We start from the raw sequence: 21,222 nt of genomic DNA, 5'->3' as shown, positions 1-21,222 counted from the left end.
GAGAAAGAAAGCAGCTTAAAGGCTTTTGAAAACTCACTCACTGAAACAGAAAGGCTACATTCACTTCCTGCATCCAGCCCACAAATGAAGATGTGATGATTAGAAACAGACAAAAGTGCTTTTATTCATGATTCCATGCTACTGTCAGATGGCTTTGTACGAGCACATTATCTCTCTTCCTGTCATGTTTTTTTTTTTTCTGCCCTGGACCTTCATGTCAGTAACAGGGAGATATGCTGCATGTTTGCAGTCGACCCAGAAGTCCTCGTATTTGACCCTGCGTCCTGCTGTGCTGCACATGACTCCCACTGCAGGAGAACTTTGATTTAAATCAAAGTAGTCAGGGTGTGGATGCGGGTTACGAGAAAATCGCGCTGCTTAATCATCAAGAATAAGTGTTGTGATTTATAATAACTGTGTCATTTTTAGTCTGAGCATGCAGGCACTCCCTTCTCCCCTCTCTATTTGTGGCTGGTGGAAAAATTCACCCTTAAAAACTGGTTTGTTTTTGTTGTTTGGTTCGAAAGCAACATGTTTTCTGCAGACAGATTTTGTCATGGTGAAATTTTTCCAGAGGCTATGGTGAAGTCAAAAACAGAAACTGTTTCAAAAAGAGGAAGACATTGTAGCGAGCTGTCTTCCTCCGCCCCCTCCTCTCTAGAGTCCATGCTCACTCAGGTTGCCATGTGGTGGACTCTGAAGCTTCAGTGTTTATCCAGCTCTGCATCGGTCTGTAAACCTTTCTGTGTTCTAACCTCTCTCCATTTTTCAAAGGTATCTCCAATATTGATCCTAGTTTGAGCACGTTTCTGCTCGTGGAGCTTATTAGAAACATGCAGAGGCTTTTTAGGTCGGGTACAATCACTTCTATCTGAACCACTTCTCTTGCCCGCTTCCATCACTGCAACACCTGTTGACCTGATAACTGCTCTCATATCTGACAAACCGAGGGACGTCCAAAACGGTCGTGTGGGGGTGACTTAAAACTGCCTACCTTCTCTGGTCCAAACAAATCCAGGGCATTCAGGAGCAGAATCTAAAGTTAGAAGGAGGACATACTGGCTGCTGCATTGTTGTCAGAGAAGCCAGCACTTCAACATAGCATGTTTCCTTAATGTCTGATCATATAGTGAGGTCACTACAGCTCTTACTGACTGCTCCTTTAACTTCTAATATGACGCTGAAGTAAGCCAGGCAGTAAAAACAACAGCCAAGACCATTGAGAGACAAAGATCCTACAAACTGCAAACTAAAAGAAAACCACGCATTAGTCAACTGACGTCACAAAGAGACACGATTCTGCTAATTAAAGTTGAGGCCATTTTCCCACAAGAGTTCCCTGAGAACAGAACGCCATCAATTATTTCCACTGTAATTCGAACACAAAAGATCACACGATGAGAGAAAGAAGGATGTGGAGCGGAGGATCAATCATGTATGAATGTATAGCTCTCTGTCAAACATGCACTCTACTCTTTAAACGCTCGCTCACGTTTTAGATGTTGGTTTTTGTGTTTGGTGGCAGCGTGATCAATTTTTCTGTAAAATCTCTGTGATAATTTACACCGAGCTGCAAGAAAGAAGAAAAGCAGCCACAGTGCAAATAAAACGTGGACTCTGTATTCTGTCTTCATTGTAAATGACAAAGGAGTAAAGCTCAAACTGGATTCAGCTTGAAATGGATCGCGTTCACTTTTACCGACCGAGCATTACATCATAGTTTGTGTCTGAGACATCGATTTATCCACAATGGCTGAACGGATCTTTACCATTCGAGGACTTTCCATTCACATCGATTCTTAGGAAATTGCAGCTTAGGGAACAACCTTTACCAATCTTTTTCAATGGAAGTGAAAATAAAAAACCCTGGGAACAAAGACACGACCCCGTCTTTGTGCGAAGCTAAAGTAATCGTTAGTTTGCTTCAGCATACAGATAAGATGGTATCGACCTTCTCGTCTTCATTAGACGTAAAACCTGATTGAAACAGGCTTTGCACCAATTCTCTGAGAGATGTCCAAAGTCGTTCAGGGGGAAATGTACTTCGGTGCTCTAACTGAGGAGGAAGAAGAAGAAGAAGTAAAAGCAGGTTAAAAACAAGAGGCTTTATTGAGAAGGAGATCCTTGGAGGAGTCCTGCAGTGTGCTGAGCTACACTCATTGATTATCCATCAGGTTTAGGGTGAGATCTGGCCTCTCCGGTGTTTCCGGCCTCTGCAGGGGCTTCAAACTTCACACTTCCAGGCTTAAGTTTGACTCTTAAACCCTTCTGAACCCAGCTGTTAGCATGAGCACATCCCTCCTCCGCCTGCAGCAGCTCCACCCAGGCCTCATCCTTCTTCTTCTTCTTCTTCCTCATCTTCTTCTTCTTCTTCTTCTTCAGAGCATATTGCCACGGGCAGAGCTGCAGTCGCTCCTTATGTTCAGCGTGAATTGATAACTCATCTCTTTGAGAATCTCATCACGTCCACTCTTCCTCCATCCCTCCCTCGTCCTCTGACGGAGCTGCTGTGCCCGGATCATTTTTTCATGTGGCAACTTCGCCGACTCGCTGAACAAACAGACGCCACCGTAATATTCAGCTCCATTTCTTACTTCTATAATCAGACGCCTGTGATTTTGATCCCTGGTTGCTTTCCTGTGGGTTGTTGTTTCTCAAAAATGAAAGGCTTTTTTTTTTTTTCTTTTCTTTCAACATCACACTTGCTGTTAAAATCTGCAGACACATCATGGGCGAGAAGCGAGAGTGTAATGTGAATGCATCAGCAGCTGTGTTTCGGCGGATCCCTCAGGCTTCACGCCTCCAGCCTCACTGCAAACTTTAGGAAAAAGAGTTTCTACAAATGTTGTTAAAAAGAAATCACACCCAGGAGCTCGACTGCTGAATTCACTCATTCATGTTTCAGCATGGGCTGCATGGTGGTGCATGTGAGTGTGCCTGGTTTCTGTCTCTAGATGTCGGCGCTGTGATTGACAGACGTACTGTACAGGGTGAAGGATCGCGGCGCGCATGGAGTATGTGGAAATTGGGGTTGGCTAACCTTAGGCTTTATTTGGAAACCAGATAAATGTAACAGCATGGTTCAGGAACAAAGACAATTTGAGTTAACAGCACTGAGCACAGGATGAGCCATAAACATTAAGAATAATAGAATACCTGGAAAAGCTTTAAATTTGACTTTGTTATCATTGGATCTGTGTCTCTGGTTTTAAACACAACTCCATTCACGTGGACCCAGCCATCCTCTCCATGTTGTCATCATTAGAGCTCAATATCTCTCCTTCCTTAAAGGCCTCTCACGGCTAAAAACGCTCATGAATTACTCACGTCTCGTCAACTGAGAGCGTTTCTCTGACTTCAGATGTTTTATGCATTCGACCCTCGAGTGCAGGCAGAGAGGACCAGGGCAGAGATAATTTCCCTCTGCAGTTTGTTTGGTTTTAAGTGTCTCTGTTGCTGATTCTTCTCCCAGAATGCCTTCTGTTTCCACCTGACTGCTTCCCTTACTTTCTAAGCTGTGAAGATCTCAGGGTGACAGCCGGACTTGTCGGCTTTCCGTCAACCCCCTCGGGGATCAGATACCTCCGTCAGATCATGTTTTTCCTCTTCACCTGGCTCCATTCACACTCTTCATTGCAGGGTGGAGCGTGCCGGTGGGGGTAAAGGGTGTGTAGTGTGTGTCTCCTGCAGGGCGTGTGAGAGGAGGTTCACCGAGTTCACCCTGATCTCTCCGCTCTGCCCGTCTGTATCCAGGCAGAAGTCTCTCCCCTCGTCATCCTCACAAACCACCCCGACTCCCCTCCCCCGCCCTGCTGTGTTTGCGATACCCGGTCTCGTGATTTTTTTTTTTTTTTCCACGGCGTCTGCTGTGGTGCTCCGGTCGACCCCGGCTCATGTGACAGGGTCTCTTCCACGCTTGGCCACCTTCAGACTGAATCGGCCCTCGGTTGACCGCATTTCACCGCTGGTCCATTTCCACTCAGTCAGATTGTATATATGTGAGTGTGAAAGTGTGTGTGTGTGTGTGTGTGTGTGTGTGTGAGAGAAAGAGTGTGTATGTGTGTCCTGGGGGAGGGGGGGGGGGGGAGAGGGGGGACTATAAACAGCCATCACTTGTTGACTTCCTGCCATCCATCAAAGTCTTGAACTCCATTAAGTCCACGTTGCCTCCGTCTCCCTCCGCCTCCACGACCCATTATTGAATTGCAAACTTCTGATATGATGGAGGTTCTTCATAAAACTTTATATTGTTTGCATATTTTATTTTCCAACTTGCTTATTCAATTAAAGTTTAGGGAAACACCCCGTGTGTGTGTGTGTGTGTGTGTCCTTAGAACCAATAAAACATGTCCAAGCAGAAGGAAACGTCTATTTCAGGGATTTAAAGGGAGACTTTTAACGTCACGCGATGCTTTAAATTCTTCTTCAAAAGTTTCCCCATGTAGATAATTAAAGTCTGGAGCCTGCTATAAAAGACTGGATCCAAAATCTCCAACTTGCTTCCACTCTCTGTCTGAAAGCTTTCCGATCCGTTTCTGCACAGAGATGTTGGCTGCTCTGGCTGTCCACCACGTGTGTTTTGAGGTGTCATCATTTTGGAGCCACAAAGATTTAAGTGAACCTCTGTGGACTTGTTTCCCATCAAACGGCTGCCGGGTTCTGAATTCCTTTCCTTTTTAGAGAAGGGGATGTTGACTCAGGCTGTGACAAGGCAGCTATGACTCAGGGGTCTGAGCGGGGGTCTGAGTGGGGATGAGAAGTTGTGGAAATGATGTCATAAACATTTGCAGGCAGAGGTTTAAAGGGTCAAATCACCTCTGGGGGTATCCTGCCATCGGGCTAGCAAGTCATTGCAGTAAAATAAAGTGGAGTAGGGTACAATAAATCAGGATAAACTTTCACGTTTGATTCATAGAAACTGTAACCATGACCCCTGAGTCCATTGAAATATTGGGGGGGGGGGGGGGGGATGACATGTGGCAAATGAGCCACAGGTCAGATTTGAACCAAGGCTGCCAGCGTTAAGGACTGTAGGCTCTGTACATGGTGCCCCCAAACTAACCACTTGCCCACTGGCGCCCCTTTCTTTTTTTTTTTCTATTTTGAAGATATTTTTTGGGCCTTTTTGCTTTTATAAGATGGGACAGCTAAAGAGAGACAGGAAATGTGGGGTGACTGCGGAGGAGGGAGAAGATTTTAAAATCTGACTGCAGCAGGATGATTGGTTGAGAGAGGTGGCGGCAGGTTGGATTATTACTTAAAAAAATAAACACCCCAAATCAGCTGATCACCAGAGCAGGAAGACGGAGGAAGTGGTAGAGAGGGAGTGGCTAAGATGATGAAGAAATGGAATAAATGTGTGAGAGAATATAACCAGTCTTCCTGCTTGAATTTACACTGAGCTCCAGTATGGGGAGTTATACTTTCTTATTTGGGTGAGTTGACCCTTTATTGCCTTTTCGATGAGCTGTCGAATTTTCTCCAACGTTGTCGATCTTGCACAGTCGACGCTGCTGTCGAGTCATGTGTCTGTATAAACAGTGTCCTCTAAATGTCCAGCAGACAGAGCCACTTTAGAGAAGCTGATAAAAATGCAAATTCAAGTTGCAGTTGCATAAAATCATTATACACACTCTCACAAAGATAAGATTTAGGTGCTTTAAAGGCCAACTTTACCCTGATTTTTTGCCTCTGAGGCTGCATACATGCATCCATTATCTCACAGCATAATAACATTTTTAAATACCAAGTGATTAGTGTATTTCCTCTCGTCAGGCATTCATTATTGAGCTCATTAATGGAGGACGCCTTGAAGCTGCAGATGTATTATTTATTCCTCTGAAACAACATTTATCCCAAAGATTCGAACAGAATAAGGACTGCATTCATCAAATGTGTAGATCAGCCGCACATTACTCCAGTCACTGCAATGCATTCTGGTCCTCAGAGTCTTGAGCCAATAGGGCAATAATCCTGATCCTAAAATAAACCCTTTAACCCAATTGGAAAGAGACTTTAGTGCATGTATTTATTCATATATTCATAAATAGTGACAGTGCACATTAATGAACATAAACATGTAAATATGCCAGACTGTCGCCAAATGCTAATTTCCATCTGCGGTCCCTTGGCTGATTGATGATGCACACGTGTACATAAAACCACAATGACAAGTAAAAACCAAACAACAACATCATCAACTGTACATTAGTCGACAGAGACACAATTATACGAGCATAGAAAGTGAAAAAGATGTTGTTCAAAACAAACCGGGATGAAGTGACATTCAGAGTTAAAGCGCTAAAAGTTCGTTCTACAGGATGTTAAAGTGAAAAAGTGCTGTAGTCTTTAAAAGCCAAAGAAGGCCTTCGTTTAGTAGTTGTAATTTGACATCTCCTGTCGCTTTGGCTTCCATGACAGGCACAACATGTTTATCGTTGCCGTGGAAACGCCGAATGTTACGTCAAATACCGCGGCATAAGGAAGCGCTGCTCCTGAAAGCTGTGATAAAAAAACGTCATGTAAATTATACTCGGATGCATTAGCTCATCTGTAAACATATTCTCTAACTCAGGTCGGTTTCACCCGGTCGTCCAAACTATGTTCAACTCGGAGTTTATTTTAATTAGACGCTGGGGAGTAGCAGAGCTAACTCCCATGATTCCCCACCAGTCTTGACTTCACCTTTTGTTACTCTTTAGATTGAGAGCCCCCTGGTGGCAGAATCCTTGAAACACAGTGCATTTAAGAGTCGGAAAGCAAACACTTGTGAGCAGAAGAGGCGGCTTTGTTATTTTGTATTATCTGTCGCATGTTATAAACTCCACCACCTCCGCCTCATGTGATGAATTTCCTGCTGTGTTCACACATTGGTTCATACCGACTTCATGCCACAAGTTGACTAGTGGGCTGGCAGGATAGATTGGGAAGCTCACTCCAAAAACATGGGGAATTGTTTTGTGCAGTTTTGTGCATGTATGAAAAACTACAAATGACATCAAGAACATGCAACATGAGAACCTGAGAGTCTGAAGCCTCTCCTCTCTGTTGCAAAAATGCATGAAAAGCTCTTGTTTCCATAATCTTTATTTACATCTTGCACAGGATGAATTAAAAAACACATTCGTCAGGTTTTGATTTGATGTGCATTATCTCTACATCCAAACTGTAAAAACACATCCAGTGCATGATACCGCAGTGCGTCTGCACAGCACTAATGCATCAGTAATGGAATCCCTCATGTTAAATGAATGAAAGCTTGTTGCAGAGCGATGCAGAGGCTGTCTAGGTGAAGCTCTCGCTGCCTGCTCGGTGAAGGGGTGTGAGCTCCACCTCTCCTCCTCCTCCTCCTCCTCCTCCTGACCTGCAGCGTCTGCCGCTCTGCTCCGCTGTGCTCACTGACGCCCTCTGATGTGTTAAAGGAGGCCTGAAAAGCCCGGCTGGCTGTTCTTGTGATGTAGATGTTCTAGAGGCTGTCAGATGCTATCTTTGTATCGACGGATTTCATGTTGTCTCATGCTTCTCCCCCTATATCATCACACAAACTCTCAGACCAAGAAGCATCACAAATACCCGCCACTCTGGACCTGAACTGACCTTTTTCTGTAAGCATCCAATGGTGTACAAGTTAATGCATCTGTCATGTTTACAGAAAGGATACAGGGAGCTTTAATGTTGTTGAACTTACTCCTTAGAATATACCTTCTATGTAACACAAAGATCACAGATCTGTTAAAAGAGGACTGATACAGAGACATGTGGTTATATAATTTTCAAAGATCTTAAAGACTCTGCCGGCCGATCTAGGGTTTAACACTGATATTTATGTGAAGAGAAAAACATGTTGACTGATAAGTCTGATGTCACAAAGGTTGTCTGTATCCTAATCGGTTGCAGGATTAGATATATGCTCCTGTTGAATATACAGATCAGCTAACCTCCCCCTAAACCAAAATAAAAATTATCTTTCTTTGAGAAAAAAAAAAAAAACTTTTTCTCAATCTGCAGTTTTGCTGATTGACACTTCTTGCCCGCTGCACACACAGTATCTGTCAGACAAACCCTGTAGGATTAAAGCGATACAGACTGACGATAAAGGTGAGCAGAGGAAAAAATGAAGTGAAGACTTTTATCTGTTCTCCTCGCGACTCTGAGCCCGAGGTGTGTCTGAGACCGTCGACGCTGTAATTGCTTGTGTATTATCGTCATGTTGGTAATCATCATTAAGGGGATTAGACTGAGCACTCCAACCAGGAAGCGACTCAAGCAGCCAATCATCACTGGAGACGTGATTGGTTTTATACACACACACACACACACACACTCACAAAATCACTCCCTAACTTCTTACTGAGCTTTGTATTAAGTTGTGCCAACATAGCTAATCACCTGTATCTCTGCTTCTCTGCTCCGCTTGCATTGTTCATTTAAATCCCAATTAGGCCGCAGCACTCCAGCGCTGTGTGGGACGATAACAACCCGACACACACACACACACACACTCAATCACACACTCAAACGTGGTGTTCTGAAAGTCAGTGTGTAGACCCAATCAGCCCTGCAAGTGTGTGTCAGTGTGTGTGTGTGTGTGTTGGCTGATGTGCAGGCGACCCAGTGTGAAGTGGAACCCCACACACTCTCCTCACTGTGAAGTTAAGATTAGCGACGAATTAATCCTCCTCCAACGGCCCATAATCCTTCGCTGAGAGATGGCGGCAGATGTTGTGCGTGATTGCCGGCCCGTACTGAGCATGTGCAGGAGCGGGGCCTGCTGTGTACAGAGGGCCTTGAGTGTAATCAGATGCTGAGAGAATATATTATGCAGTGTTATTATTTACTGAGTTCAGCGTTCGGTACCTTTAATGCTTGACTACTAAAATGAATCATCAACCAAAACAAACATTAGGTCGTTAGCTTAATCATTATTTACTAACCTGAAGGCTGTTTATTGGCTGTGTATGACCTGTGTTTTACTTCTTATGTCCAGTAAGGTCAAAACATGCATTTGTCAAGATGCTAAAAATAACATTCTACACTTACAGTGGGATGACAGTAGTTCTTCTTTCTTGGTGCAGTAAAAGGAGACCAGTTTTGCTTGCAAGAGAATTATGGGTATCACTCTTTTTTGCCGTGGGGTCCTATAGTTTTAACTTCAGCATCTGGTACATCGAGCTGCACTGTATTGAAGGTAGATTTTTTTTTGATGTGTTTCTTCTCTCGAGGTATATCATGGTATTTGTCTCAAAATCCTCAAAACTCTTTCTCCAGCACATCATACCTCATCTTGCAGAGACAGAAAGAAACAAATACTTTAACCCTTACTTGTATTTATTTTTTTATTTTTTATTTTTTGCCCCCTCTGAGATAACGGCTCAAGTAAGCATTTAGCATTTCCTCCCACAGTCCAAAGACATGTGAGTGGTTTCTGTCTCTGTATGTCAGCCCTGTGATTGGCTGGTGACCAGTCCAGGGTGTATCCCCGCCTCTTGCCCAATGACAGCTGGGATCAGCTACAGCCCCCCGGTAAAGATAGTGGATGGACGGATGGACATATATAGCTATCTAAAATATTAGCAGTTATTTTGAGTCCACCTGTTACCTCCTTACCTTTGAGTAAGACCCAGGCTGAAAGCACCAACAGTTTGTGAGTTTGAAGGTTATTTCTTCACTTCCATGAAAAACCTTTTCACTGCTGAAGTTGACTCTTTAGCGTAACTGTCAGGTCTTCATGAATGCAGGTCGCAGGAGTTTCTCTTTGATGAATACGTCCTTCTCTATTGTAAAAAAAAGGACACACAATCTGAAGTCAGTGACAAGAGGAGATTGATGCAGAACAGGATAACACACTCTTGATTCTGAGCTCTCTGTTGTTCATCACTGTCACGATTTAAAACATCACTCTCCTGCTCTCTCTCTCTCTCGTCGCTTGGCACAGGAAACTTTGGCTGCTTGCTCTCGTTTGGATGTCACTGTTTTGTGTCCTTTGCTTTTAAAGCCAAGCGAAGACGTTTTATCAGACGTTTTAAGTTGATTGTGAACTTTCCGACCTTCTCTGGCGCAAAGCTGCTTCATTGAGAGAGGCCGAGGTTCAGGAGCATCGTGGGAGTTTCACCGTGGGGAGCTCTGTGAGTGGTCGCTCAGGTTTAGTGGATGATAGAGAGGTCTGATTGTTGCTCTGAGCTGGAAGCTTCCCAGCTTCTCTTCTCTTGCTTTGAGAGGAATAATAAACTTGAAATCGGAGCGTTTCGGTGCTTTTTCTCAGCGGCAGCGTGGTGGTGACAGGGAGGAGGAAGAAGAGAGGTTCAGGCTGTCAGCGAGGCAGAATCCCTGCTAAGCCTGATAAAAGCTCTGGATGTGTGTGTGGATGTTTGAGCTGCACGTACAGCTTCTCTAAAGTGTAGGGTACAAACCGGTGACGTGAAGTTATGTCTCAGTAACTCTCCTGGAAATCACAACCTTTCAGGAAAGTTTGTATATTTAAAAAGGCTGATTGGTAGTCATCAAAACTAAGTACAAAGAGGGTTGTGACGTTGCTGGAGCAGAAGGGGACTCCAGGAGTTGAGATTCACAACTTTCTGTTGTATCATTTTTTTTTTTATTAAGAATCTCCAGAGGGTGCATGAAGGATTGGGGTCTTCATCATTGGGATAAAGGGGCTCATTTGTAAGCGGATGAGCGTGGCGGGTTTGGGTTGTGATGTGGCTCGAGCAGTCTGAAAGCCAAGGGACCAGAATCAGGGTTTTGGCATGTATTGATGAACCTCCTATTTCAGCTAACCCAGCGATTTCTAGATTGAAAGAGAACGAGGGCGGGCTTTGAGGGGAGTGTTGGGAGAACTGCAGCAAACTGGTGCAGAGGGTTCGGTTCACTTACAAAGGTATGCACAGGTGGTTTAATTCAGAAGAGCGAAAGGCTTGACCCTGCTCCCAAACCTTCTTTAGAGTACCTTCATCAACTCAGAAAGACTTAACACTTTCAAATGGAACTTAGCTGTAGTAGCTTAGTTTTCTTCTTCTTGCTCAGATTTGAGATTTTTTTATACTCCGGTAAATTTTCCCTACTTGCATTTTTTTTTTTTTGCATTTTCTGCTTACAGTGTCGTTGACATTTTGTTTTTTTTGCAGGTGGTTATCTATGGGTCCACTGCTTTGGCGCGTACTTACTTTAATACTTGAAAAGAATGTGTGTGTGTGTGTGTGTGTGTGTGTGTGTGTGTGTGTGTGTGTTTGTGTGTGTATGCTGCACAGTCGATACCTGTCAGCACTGAGGAAATTAAAAAAAGGTTTTGCTCTCCCATGACCTTACCTGAATCCGGTCCTGAGGAATTCAGCCAGACGGTGCAGGTGCAGCAGGATGGTGAAGGGGAGTGGTTACCATGGTTACGGCTCACTTCCCACCACCAACCAAATGAGACAGGTGTTGGCGTTGGCAGGACACTGGGTGACCTTATGTGTTCCCGACGATTTGGTGGGCGTGCAAGCGTCATACACCGGCTGTGAGCGGGGTTTCAGCTCTGTCGTCGTACTGGTCCCAGTGTGTGTGTGTGTGTGTGTGTGTGTGTGTGTGTGTGTGTGTGTGTGTGTGTGTGTGTAGGATGAACAGTCAGGCAGACCACAGACAGGATTACTGACAGATTAAACAGTCAGACCCATGTCAGTGTGTTTGGTTTATACCTGGAGGCATCAGAGCGCAGAGATAAGGCCAGTATGGACGGATTTAAATTACTTGTATGTCACTGAGTGTGTGTGTGTTTGTGTGTGTGTGTGTGTGTGTGTGTGTGTGTGTGTGTGTGTGTGTGTGTGTGTGTGTGTGTGTGGGAAGTTGAGCACCATATGAGGACGGATGGATTTAGAAATATGTGCTTTTCTCTCGTCTCATCAGCATAAACCTACACAAACATCGGTTTCACTTTGAAATAGAGACGGATGAAGAAATCAGTCGCTCCTCATTGAAATAATCAGGACGGCTGAATCTGGAAATTCACTGGCAGCTGATGAAAAAGCTGGTTTTTGGGATGTGGGCTGCAAGACAAATTGTATTTTCAGTGAGTTTTGAATCGAATTTCCACAGTTAATATAATGAATACAGCCTGAAAGGATTCAGAAAGTCTGAGATCCATGAAAGGTATTTGGTAATTCTCCCATTATTCATTGTGAGTGAATAAGAAAGTCTGACAACGGGAAAGAAAATATATAATCTTTGAAGTGACAGAAGTCAGGTAAGATCATTTTAAACACAAAACTTCTTTAGCTACATCGTTCCCTTTGAAGCCACCAAACCCCATTTACAAAAATAGATATTTTGCGTCACAGAACTTCAGAGATGTTGTCTCCTGCTGCATTCATCAGTTTGGAACAAATTTATATTACAAAATGTCGGGTTTCATTTTAACTCGTTCTCGTTCTGAACTGGACTAACTCTTCATAGGGCAGGTGGAGGGCTGTGGATTTGGCTTTCCAGGGTTTTTATCCAGTGTTGATATTGAATGTTTGAGCAGCTGATCCAGCAGAGAAAGAACATCTTTATTATGGCTATGCAGGTGTCTTAAATTGTACATAAATCAGGCTGGATTTTGTCAAGGTCTTGATAGTTATTATGTTGTTTGGCAGTCCCCTTTTTTCAGCAGAAATTGTGTTTTACAAGTTGTTAAAGGCATTTTTTTTGGCAGGAGCTGGAGCAAAGTGGTGTAAAATAAATCATTTTCATGCATTACAGAGTTTTTGCAGCTGACTTGATTTGCATCCGCCTACAACAGGTTTAGTCTACGGAGAAAGCATCCCTATTTCACTGCACCGAATGTCACTTTACTGTCTCTTATTAAGGAGTACAGCTGACAGGAAGCATTGAACCCGCTGCTTTTCACACCCTGCACAGACCTGCTTCTTCAGCCGGATTCATTTTGTCTCCTGCTGTCGTTAGCAGCCGGCTCGCTGGGGCTAACAGATAAATATCTGCACAGCTCTGTGACCCATCAGTAACACACACACACACACACAGACAAACACACACACACACACACATACACACACACAGTGAGGCTGAATCCTCATTACCTGCAGCTCCACCTCCAGCTTGTGTCCACAGCAATCAGTGATCACACCCGCGCTGCTGATTCAGCCTGCTGCTGCTGCTGGGCGCGGAGGTGCGTGTGTGTTTGTGCTTTCAGTGTAAGCGAGCCTAAAAAGCAAATATCCCATGATTGCATTATTTCACAGAAAGCTCAAAGAAAGCAGTAATTGTTTGTTTGCACATGGGCAGCAGGAGAGAGTGTTTGACTGCATTATTAAAGACCGGCTTTAGCAACAAGGTTATCAATCACACGCTATTATTTTTTTTTGTGTGTGTGTGCATGATTAATCGTGCATGTACAGGAGTGTGTGTGTGTCTCTCCTCTCTCCTCTCTCCATCCTCCCCTCGGTGTTTGAAGGTCACGCCTGTCTGTTGGGGCTCGTTACGCTAACAAGCGCTCAGCTCGCTCCCAGGGGCTTCGTCAATGGATCTAGTCTGGGCCAATAGAGGGATTAGGGTTCACATCCAGGGATTGTGGATAAATCTGTGCGCCATTCTTCAATTTTTAACCAGGAATTTAAAAAAATAATAATCTACAGCCTACTAGACCTTTGCTTTGAAGTTCCTTTGACATGCGAGCGGGGAGAGAGGGAGAGCAGAAGAACCCTTATTGATTTTTGACGGGGAAATTTTGGCCTTTGCAGCAGCAGCCAAGTACACCAAAAAAAAAAGATATGAAAGGGGAAACTAGAGACAGTTGCAGACGATATCGTCATTGTGCTGCTACTGAGTGTACACTGGCTTGGGAACAGAGACAGACTTACATGTTTGTAGTCGACAGATTTCTAAATTTACAGTTGAGCGCTCGAGCAGGTGTGAAGATGAGCAAATGTAGAATCTGACATTATCAGCTTCACACAGCAGATGTGCACATTTGCATCCTCACAATGCACGTCGTAAATACGAGTAAACATTTATACAAAGCTACGTCCACCCGGGCTAATGTGCACAGACAGCCTGTGACCCGGTGTCATTGACAGATGATGAGATAATTGACCCCTGGGTGCAGACATGTCGGGGAACAGAAGATGAAGCAGTCTTCTTCTTGTTCTGCTCGTTTGTCCTTTTTGTGTCTCTTTCAGTGACATTTTGTCGGCACAGATCAGGGACACCCTGACCCCCCCCCCCCCCCCCCCCCCCCCGGGTTCCACTTTATGATTCATGCTCTACATCCCGTTGTGTCATAAGATCACCTCATTCTAAATGTCACTCACAAACATGAGCACTGGCATTTGGAAAAAGGGACTCAAATGCATGGAACTTAGTTAGAGTACGTTAAGCAGCCAGAATTTGGAGAGTGACTGCAGCCTGCAGATCCAAACATCGGTTTCATGTCGGTTTTATGAGTCACATCAGTAGGTCGTCTTTACTTCTGAAGCAGAAACAGCTGGTATAATATCGACTTATCGCCCTCATGGACCGGCTAGATAGTTCTGTTACCGTAACACTTCTAGCCCAATAAATAGAGTGTTAATCATTTTGATTTTCTCAGAGATATTTATGGTCTTGGTCTGGACTTGATCTCGATCCCTAAATGTCTTGGTCTTGTCTCGGTCTCGGAGCACTCTGGTTTCAGGTATGTCTTGGTCTCGGTTAGAGTGGTCTTGACTACAACACTAACGTCTACCTACGACAGCTGCAGGTTTGAATGCGAGCTCTCCTAAAAAGTGAAAATGTTTCTACTTTTAACATGACCTTTTATGTAACTTTGCAAACATTCAAGAAGTTCAAGAATCTAAAGTGACACATTTCAAATAACATGTTTTATCAAACCGACAGTCAAAAGCTCCAAAAATACTGAACTTTCATCCATTAAAAAACAGGAGACTAAAAGATCCTGATGTCTGAGAAGCTGCCACAACATTTATAGACTAAAACCGGCTGTATGTTAATTATTTTGTCTTCATCTCATAATCACGATGTTGATTAATGAGCAGCTGAAGAGTTTCTAATTTAAAGACCAAGGTGATGCAGCAAACTGACGAGCTTGAATGTGTTGACATATTGCGTTATTCTGAGTGATCGTGATGTGAAAGGAAAGCATGCCGCTCTCACTGGTAAGATGCACTGATAGAGACGTACTGTACCGAAATGTAACCGGAGTATGTGTGCACCGCTTGTTATTCTCATCATCACGTCTCCTGATGGCTGCAGCACATGTTCATCCATGAACATGAGGCAGATGACGTGTGGAAGAAACTGACATTATATCCTCGGCTTTCTCGTTAGTGCTTCATTTTCCTTTGCTGTCGATCCCGCGCCGTCCTTGAGCGTTTTTTCCACGGCACCGTAATTGGAGAGAGAGTGTGTGTGTGTGTGTGTGTGTGTGTGTGTGTGTGTGTGTGTGTGTGTGTGTGTGTGTGTGTGTGTGTGTGTGTGTGTGTGTGTGTGTGTGTGTGTGTGTTGTGTGTGTGTGTGTCGGCCGGCCCGGCTGGCGGGGGGCGGAATGTGAGCCGCTGCCAGCAGCCGCCGCTCTGTATGGAGTTGTGTAAAGAGCTGCGATTCAGCCAAACAAACGTTGAACTGTGACTTCGCCCTTGGCTTCGAGTCACTGCTCTCATTATTTATCCCTGTAACTCTTTGCCTCTTCCTCGCAGCAGTCTGTCGTTTACAGCCGTACTTCCCCAAAGTGGTGTCCTCCAGGACGGGTCCCAGGAGTCCGCAGCCAAACTAAAGAGCTGTTAGATTGGACTCTGTTAGGAACACAGCACAGAGGAGGAGAGCCTCTTCTCATTCATCAACTTCTCCCCCTCTAATGTTAATAACAGACGGCTAAAGTTTCTTAAGCTCTTAAGCATGCAGACCTTTTTGTTGTAAAGGGAAAAGGCAATAAAAATCAGCGTGCACAGTGGAGGAACATTTAGTCATAATAAGACACACGCTTTAAAAAAAACCTCAGCTTTTAACTTGTCCTCTGTTATGGAAGCCCTGAGAGGACACGCACCAAGCTGCAACCTCGGCTGTTGAAATATGAAGCTGAATGCGAAAGTGAAAAATCCTGCAGTTCCTCGAGTGTCCACTAGAGGCTGGCTGCAGAAGCACCGGAAGTCACATACACACCCATTCAAAAAAACCTCTTTTTACTGCAGACTTTAACATACTTACAGCCCGGTTCAAGAAAACAAAATAGGTCTGATAAGTTATTGTTGTCATTGACAAACACTGTAAAGGGGGGTGATTGTTTTTTTTTTTATCACCCATCCATTTTGATTATATGAAGCTACATGTTATCCATAGCTGACCTGATTGACAGGTGGGTGCAGTGTAACGGTTCGTCATCAGGCCTAAAACCCGCCTCAGCTCCAGCTCTCAGCCTGAAGTTAAGTTGACTGAAAGTTAGGCTGAGACATGATTTCCAGCATGGCGGCTGCTGCTGATGAACCTCTAGCGCCCCCTGCAGGAACAGACGGCTGACGTCACTCAGGCTTCAAACATTCATATTTACAGTCTGTCACACCTATTGCACACATACATTTTACTCCAATTTCCCTCGATAACGAGTACAATTCAATTGTTTTCTCGAGGATAACAAGTTCATTTCTTGAGACCTAAAAAAAAAATATATATATATATTTTATAAGGCTTAAAACTTCTCCTTTTTTAATGCAATACTAAGAAACGCTTTTCTGGATCACAGGGATGTTATTCAAAAACAAAGAGTCTTAAAGATGATTCTTTTATAAAGACTCTGTCAGTAAAAATCCTCTTAAAGTCACAGTGCTTTTTTTATGTTGCCGTTCTGCAGATGATCAAATGGATAAATTGGCAGCCATGCTGACTTCCTCCATCAAACCCGGTGTGATTCCCAGATCCTCCATCTGATCATCTCGTCTCACTCTTACAAAAGTTTACAATTTATGGCGTCTATGAAGCCATTCATACGAGAGCATCTTGGGAAAAAGAGAATAACTCAGTGAGGCATTATCCTGTGAATACAAGTAGAAGCCATGATAGCTGCTGTTTAATTGCAGTTGTTCGTTCAGGGAGAAGTAAAGCGTTTTGACATGCTGCAGGTTTAAACCAATACAAAGATGCAAATGTATTTACATTCAAATTCAACTGGTGCTGCGTACAAAACAAGTTTACCAGCTGTGAAATTTTCCTCAGATTGCATCAGAAATGGGCACTGAACTCTGTTAAATAAACAAGCTTTTTTAAAGGTTGTGTGCATGTGTCGCTTTGCAAACAGACCTGACAAAGCATGAACTGGACAAAGCTATTAAATATTCAAGTTTTTCCAACTTCCTGACCAACCTGAGAACTGAAAGAAAAAAATCACCATGACATCTCTTAACGTTGGGTTCATAACACTCGGTAACCAGCAGGATTGAACTCAGATGATTCTGAAGTAAGATTTGCACACACAAGGCGGCAGGACTAAGGTGTTAATTCAACGCTGAAAATGAAAGGGAGCTCCAGTGTTAAACAATGAAGATTTTAAGTTTTACTGGAAACTCTTTTTGCAAAAAGCTGCAGAATAAAAGACAGTGAGTTCAAGTTTTTCTCAAATCAAAATAGGATAAAAGTATTCTTACAGTTTGAGAGAGGGTGTTCCTGAGCAATATCTCATCTCTTTTAATTTGATCACTCTTGAGACCCTCAGCGCTAAGTGCTTTCTCTTCTGTGTTTTGCAGTCATGCGGAGGAACCCCTTCATGGTGGACGGCTGCTGCAGGAAAGGATCCCGCAACGCCCTGCAGGAGCTCTACAACCCCACACAGGTAGGAAGCCAACTGCTCTCTATGAAACGTTCTGTCTCCGGCTCTTAAAGGCAGGGTTGGTCATTTTGAAAAACTAGCATGATTTTGAAAGTAGCATTCCCTCAGTGCTCCGTCTGCACCCACCCCCCCCCCCCCCCTCTCCTCTGTGCTCCCTCTAAAGCAACGCCCCCTCACTTACATGCACAAGTGCCGTTGGTCCAGAGTGTGAGCTAGTGCAGGGGTAGAGAACGAGCAGGGAGACAGATGACAGATTTTCTTTATTCCTTTTTTTCAGAGCACATAAGTTATTAATTTCTATCAGGACAATTTCAACCAGAATCTTAAAAAGTGGATCTGGAGGAAATTACCAACCCTGTCTTAAACACTCATCTTTGTTTGCTTCTCTTCTTTGCAAAACCTGACCCAACAAAATCCAACCATGGCAGTGACTCCAGCTGGCTTCGATTCAGCTGTGTTTTCTTGAAACCTGTTTTTAAGCCTCTTCAGCTTGTATGGCTCTTCAACGTGTATTGTTGCTCGGTCTCTGCTTACTTTGACGCGCGTCAAAACCAGTATGTCAAGCCCGAGGTGACAGGACCAACTCAGCTGCCCTCTTTAAACTTCCAGACAGAATTAGCTTAATGGCCGTCCATCTTCCTTCAGGTTGTCTGGGAACTTTACAGTCTGAAGGTGACGGAGCCATCTTCAAGTGTTTCAGGAATCAGATCAGACAACAAGGCACAGAAATAAGGACCGAGGACTAACATCTCCCCTTGCTCAAGGACAGAGAGGAAAGAAAACTAATGTTTGCTCTGAGCAGGTTGTCTTCCTCGCTTGTCTCTATGAATAGCAGCACTATTATTTCCCTGTCGGTGTCTGTTCCAGCCTGTGAAGAATCTATTGTTTTCACCACACAAAGAGTTTCAGGGGATGAGAACTTGACACCTGCCATAAGTACATGATTGCCAGCATGAAATTAAACCATATTAAAGGCTGCAGTTTTAATGGGTCCGCTGTTTCATGCCGGCCGTTTACAGCGTGGGCAGTGAAGAGGTAGAAAGGAGACGGAGACGTGATGAAGATGCAGGACAGCTAATGTTCGCGGTTATTATTAAATCTGAGCAAGCCAAGATTAGAAAGGAAAAGGCTCCAATAATATAACCCCAAATGTGAAGGAAAATGTGTCCAATCCTCTTTTACCAGAATGATTTCATTGATGTTTTAATCTTTATAAATTCTATCTGTGGTTTTGCTCAATTTACTACAAGCCTTTATTTTTTTTTAACGCTCATCGCTGCTGACCACTTTCCAAAGCACATGATGCATTTCAGGATGATTCCCAAAGCTTGCAGGCAGCCGTTAATTTTAGGGCTAAAAAGAGGCTTTTTGGCAGCCAAAATCAGTGCAAGTGGCTGCCAAAGAGTATTGCATTCATAAGCGATATTGTACGGAAATTAGATTTGGAAGACAAAGAGCAAATGTTGGAGAAAGGAGAGTGCTTACTCAGGCGGTGCAAGCCTTGAAGACCCGATCGTGTGGATTTGTTTTTGGCTTGTTTTGAAGTTTTTCTAGTTGTTGTTATTCATTGTTTTATTCAAACTTAAGTCGTCATAGCTCTGATTAAAATGGTTATCAAAGTGATGACTGAAGCCGTCACTGACACTTTAGAATTCAGAGGTCCAAATCAAGCGCGAGTAATCGGACAGATTTAGAGCGATCGAACAGATTTCAGAGTGTGGACATTAAGCCGGCCAGGCCCGGTTCTACAAGGGTGCAAAAATGAGAATATATGACTTTATATTAACGCTATGAGTAGTTTGACTGAATCCCAATCTGAACTAAAGAGCGAAGAAGAACATACTGGAGAACAGGAAACATAATGCAGCAGGTTAATTTGGTGCACGGAGATCGTAGCGGCCGCGTGCAGACGGTCTATGGTCGTGCAGCGATCGCAGGGAATAAACGTCACCTGTGTTCTCACATCAGCTCACTTGGATTTTCTGCAGAAAAAATACCAGGAGGCTGGCCGGAGAAAGTCAGAGTGAACAATTCAGCTGTTTGCATTCAGACTTGCAGCTCATCCTCAAAACTTCCTGAGTCTTTCAGGAGTTCAACCCACACATTAGGAGAGACACAGACATTATTATCTTCACAGCAGTGCTCTTTCCGAGCTCCTTAACTCTCCAGTGTTGTTGTCCCCTTTTTCTTATTCCAAAGTTTTACAACTTCATTACAACCAGCAAGAGCGACTAAACGCTCCAACTTTATGCGTTCCTGCTGCGAGCGAGCCAACATTTTAATAAACTGTTTGAAAAATGATCCTCTTTGGCGTAGACTTCCGAGTGTCCTTGAACGCATCGTTGCAGAGAGGGTTTTTTTGCAACACCTCCTGCTTGCAATGATAATGTTGTTCTGGGAAAAAAAAAGAAAAGAAAGCAGAGCAACTTAATATTCACTGTGATGGATTACCAATCTTAAGCAAGTGAAGTGAAACCAACGGGAGCCTTGAAGGTAGCAAATCAATTCAGCAGCCAACTTCATGCTCCAAAACAAGGCTTGGCAAGCATAAACAGTGCTTAGTTTGTGGGCTATATCATGCAGAACCTTCTTCTTCTTTGGTTGTTGTGGAGGGAGGCTTGTTTAATGGTTTTTGCAGAAGCTTTCTCCAGGTTTTGTGTGTTGTCTCTGGTCTATCAGTCGTGTGCTGAATGGAGCAGAGACAGCGGGACACAGCTGGAGGCGATGCTATCACGGTGACGGATTGGATCGTTTCTGCTCCTCTTCTGTTCTCCCGTCACTGTCCTCCTCGCTCTCTATCACCACCTGTCTGCCTGTCCTCTCTCCTCGGCAGCTAAACCCTCACCATGTCTCCTTCCTCCTCACACCTCCAGCTGTCTTTTAATCCTTCTGCTCCGCCTCGTCTCCTCCACGCACTCCCTTTCTTTCGTCCTCCTTTCCTCCATTTATCACCCCACACCTTTTAAAACGCACACCGCGGAGCCTTAAGTGGTTTTCTGGCCGGCTAAGATTAGCTCAGGTGCACGTGGACACGGCCGTGGGTTAATTTTCCGTGGAGGGTTTTTCCACATGTTCTCACTCATGTGAAGCCCCATTGATATATTTCTGTGTGCACAGCGGGCTGTTTCTGCTGCTAGAGTAAACTGAAGCGGGGTGCTCGGGGTCAGTGGTCAGGTGAGAACTGATGCTGTGTGTGTGTGTGTGTGTGTGTGTGTGTGTGTGTGTGTGTGTGTGTGTGTGTGTGTGTGTGTGTGTGTGTGTGTGTGTGTGTGTGTGTGTGTGTGTGTGTGGCTCTGTCCTTGTGAGGAGCAGTTTGAATTGTACACCTTCAGAGTGAGGACATTTTTGGCATTCTTCGGCGAGGACGTTTTTACTCGGTCAATTTTAGTTTCCAACTTTCAGTTTGTAGTTCAAGCTTAAAGGTGTGCCGTGTACAC

The 21,222-nt window shown here is 44.1% G+C and overlaps 1 protein-coding gene across 2 annotated transcripts in view; it reads left to right on the top strand.

Annotated features, from left to right (window-relative positions):
- The window catches only part of chst11 (carbohydrate (chondroitin 4) sulfotransferase 11), a 94,503-nt gene that overhangs the window by 48,966 nt on the left and 24,315 nt on the right, over positions 1–21,222 (top strand). For both annotated transcript variants that reach the window (XM_065951498.1, XM_065951497.1), the window contains exon 2: positions 17,703–17,788. In XM_065951498.1, coding sequence (XP_065807570.1) covers positions 17,703–17,788 — 86 coding nt within the window. The remainder of the gene's footprint in view (positions 1–17,702; positions 17,789–21,222) is intronic.

This window comes from Labrus bergylta, chromosome 23, assembly GCF_963930695.1.
Source record: "Labrus bergylta chromosome 23, fLabBer1.1, whole genome shotgun sequence".
In the NCBI taxonomy this organism is placed as follows: Eukaryota; Metazoa; Chordata; class Actinopteri; order Labriformes; family Labridae; genus Labrus; species Labrus bergylta.
This window is presented reverse-complemented; position numbering and strand designations above follow the sequence as displayed.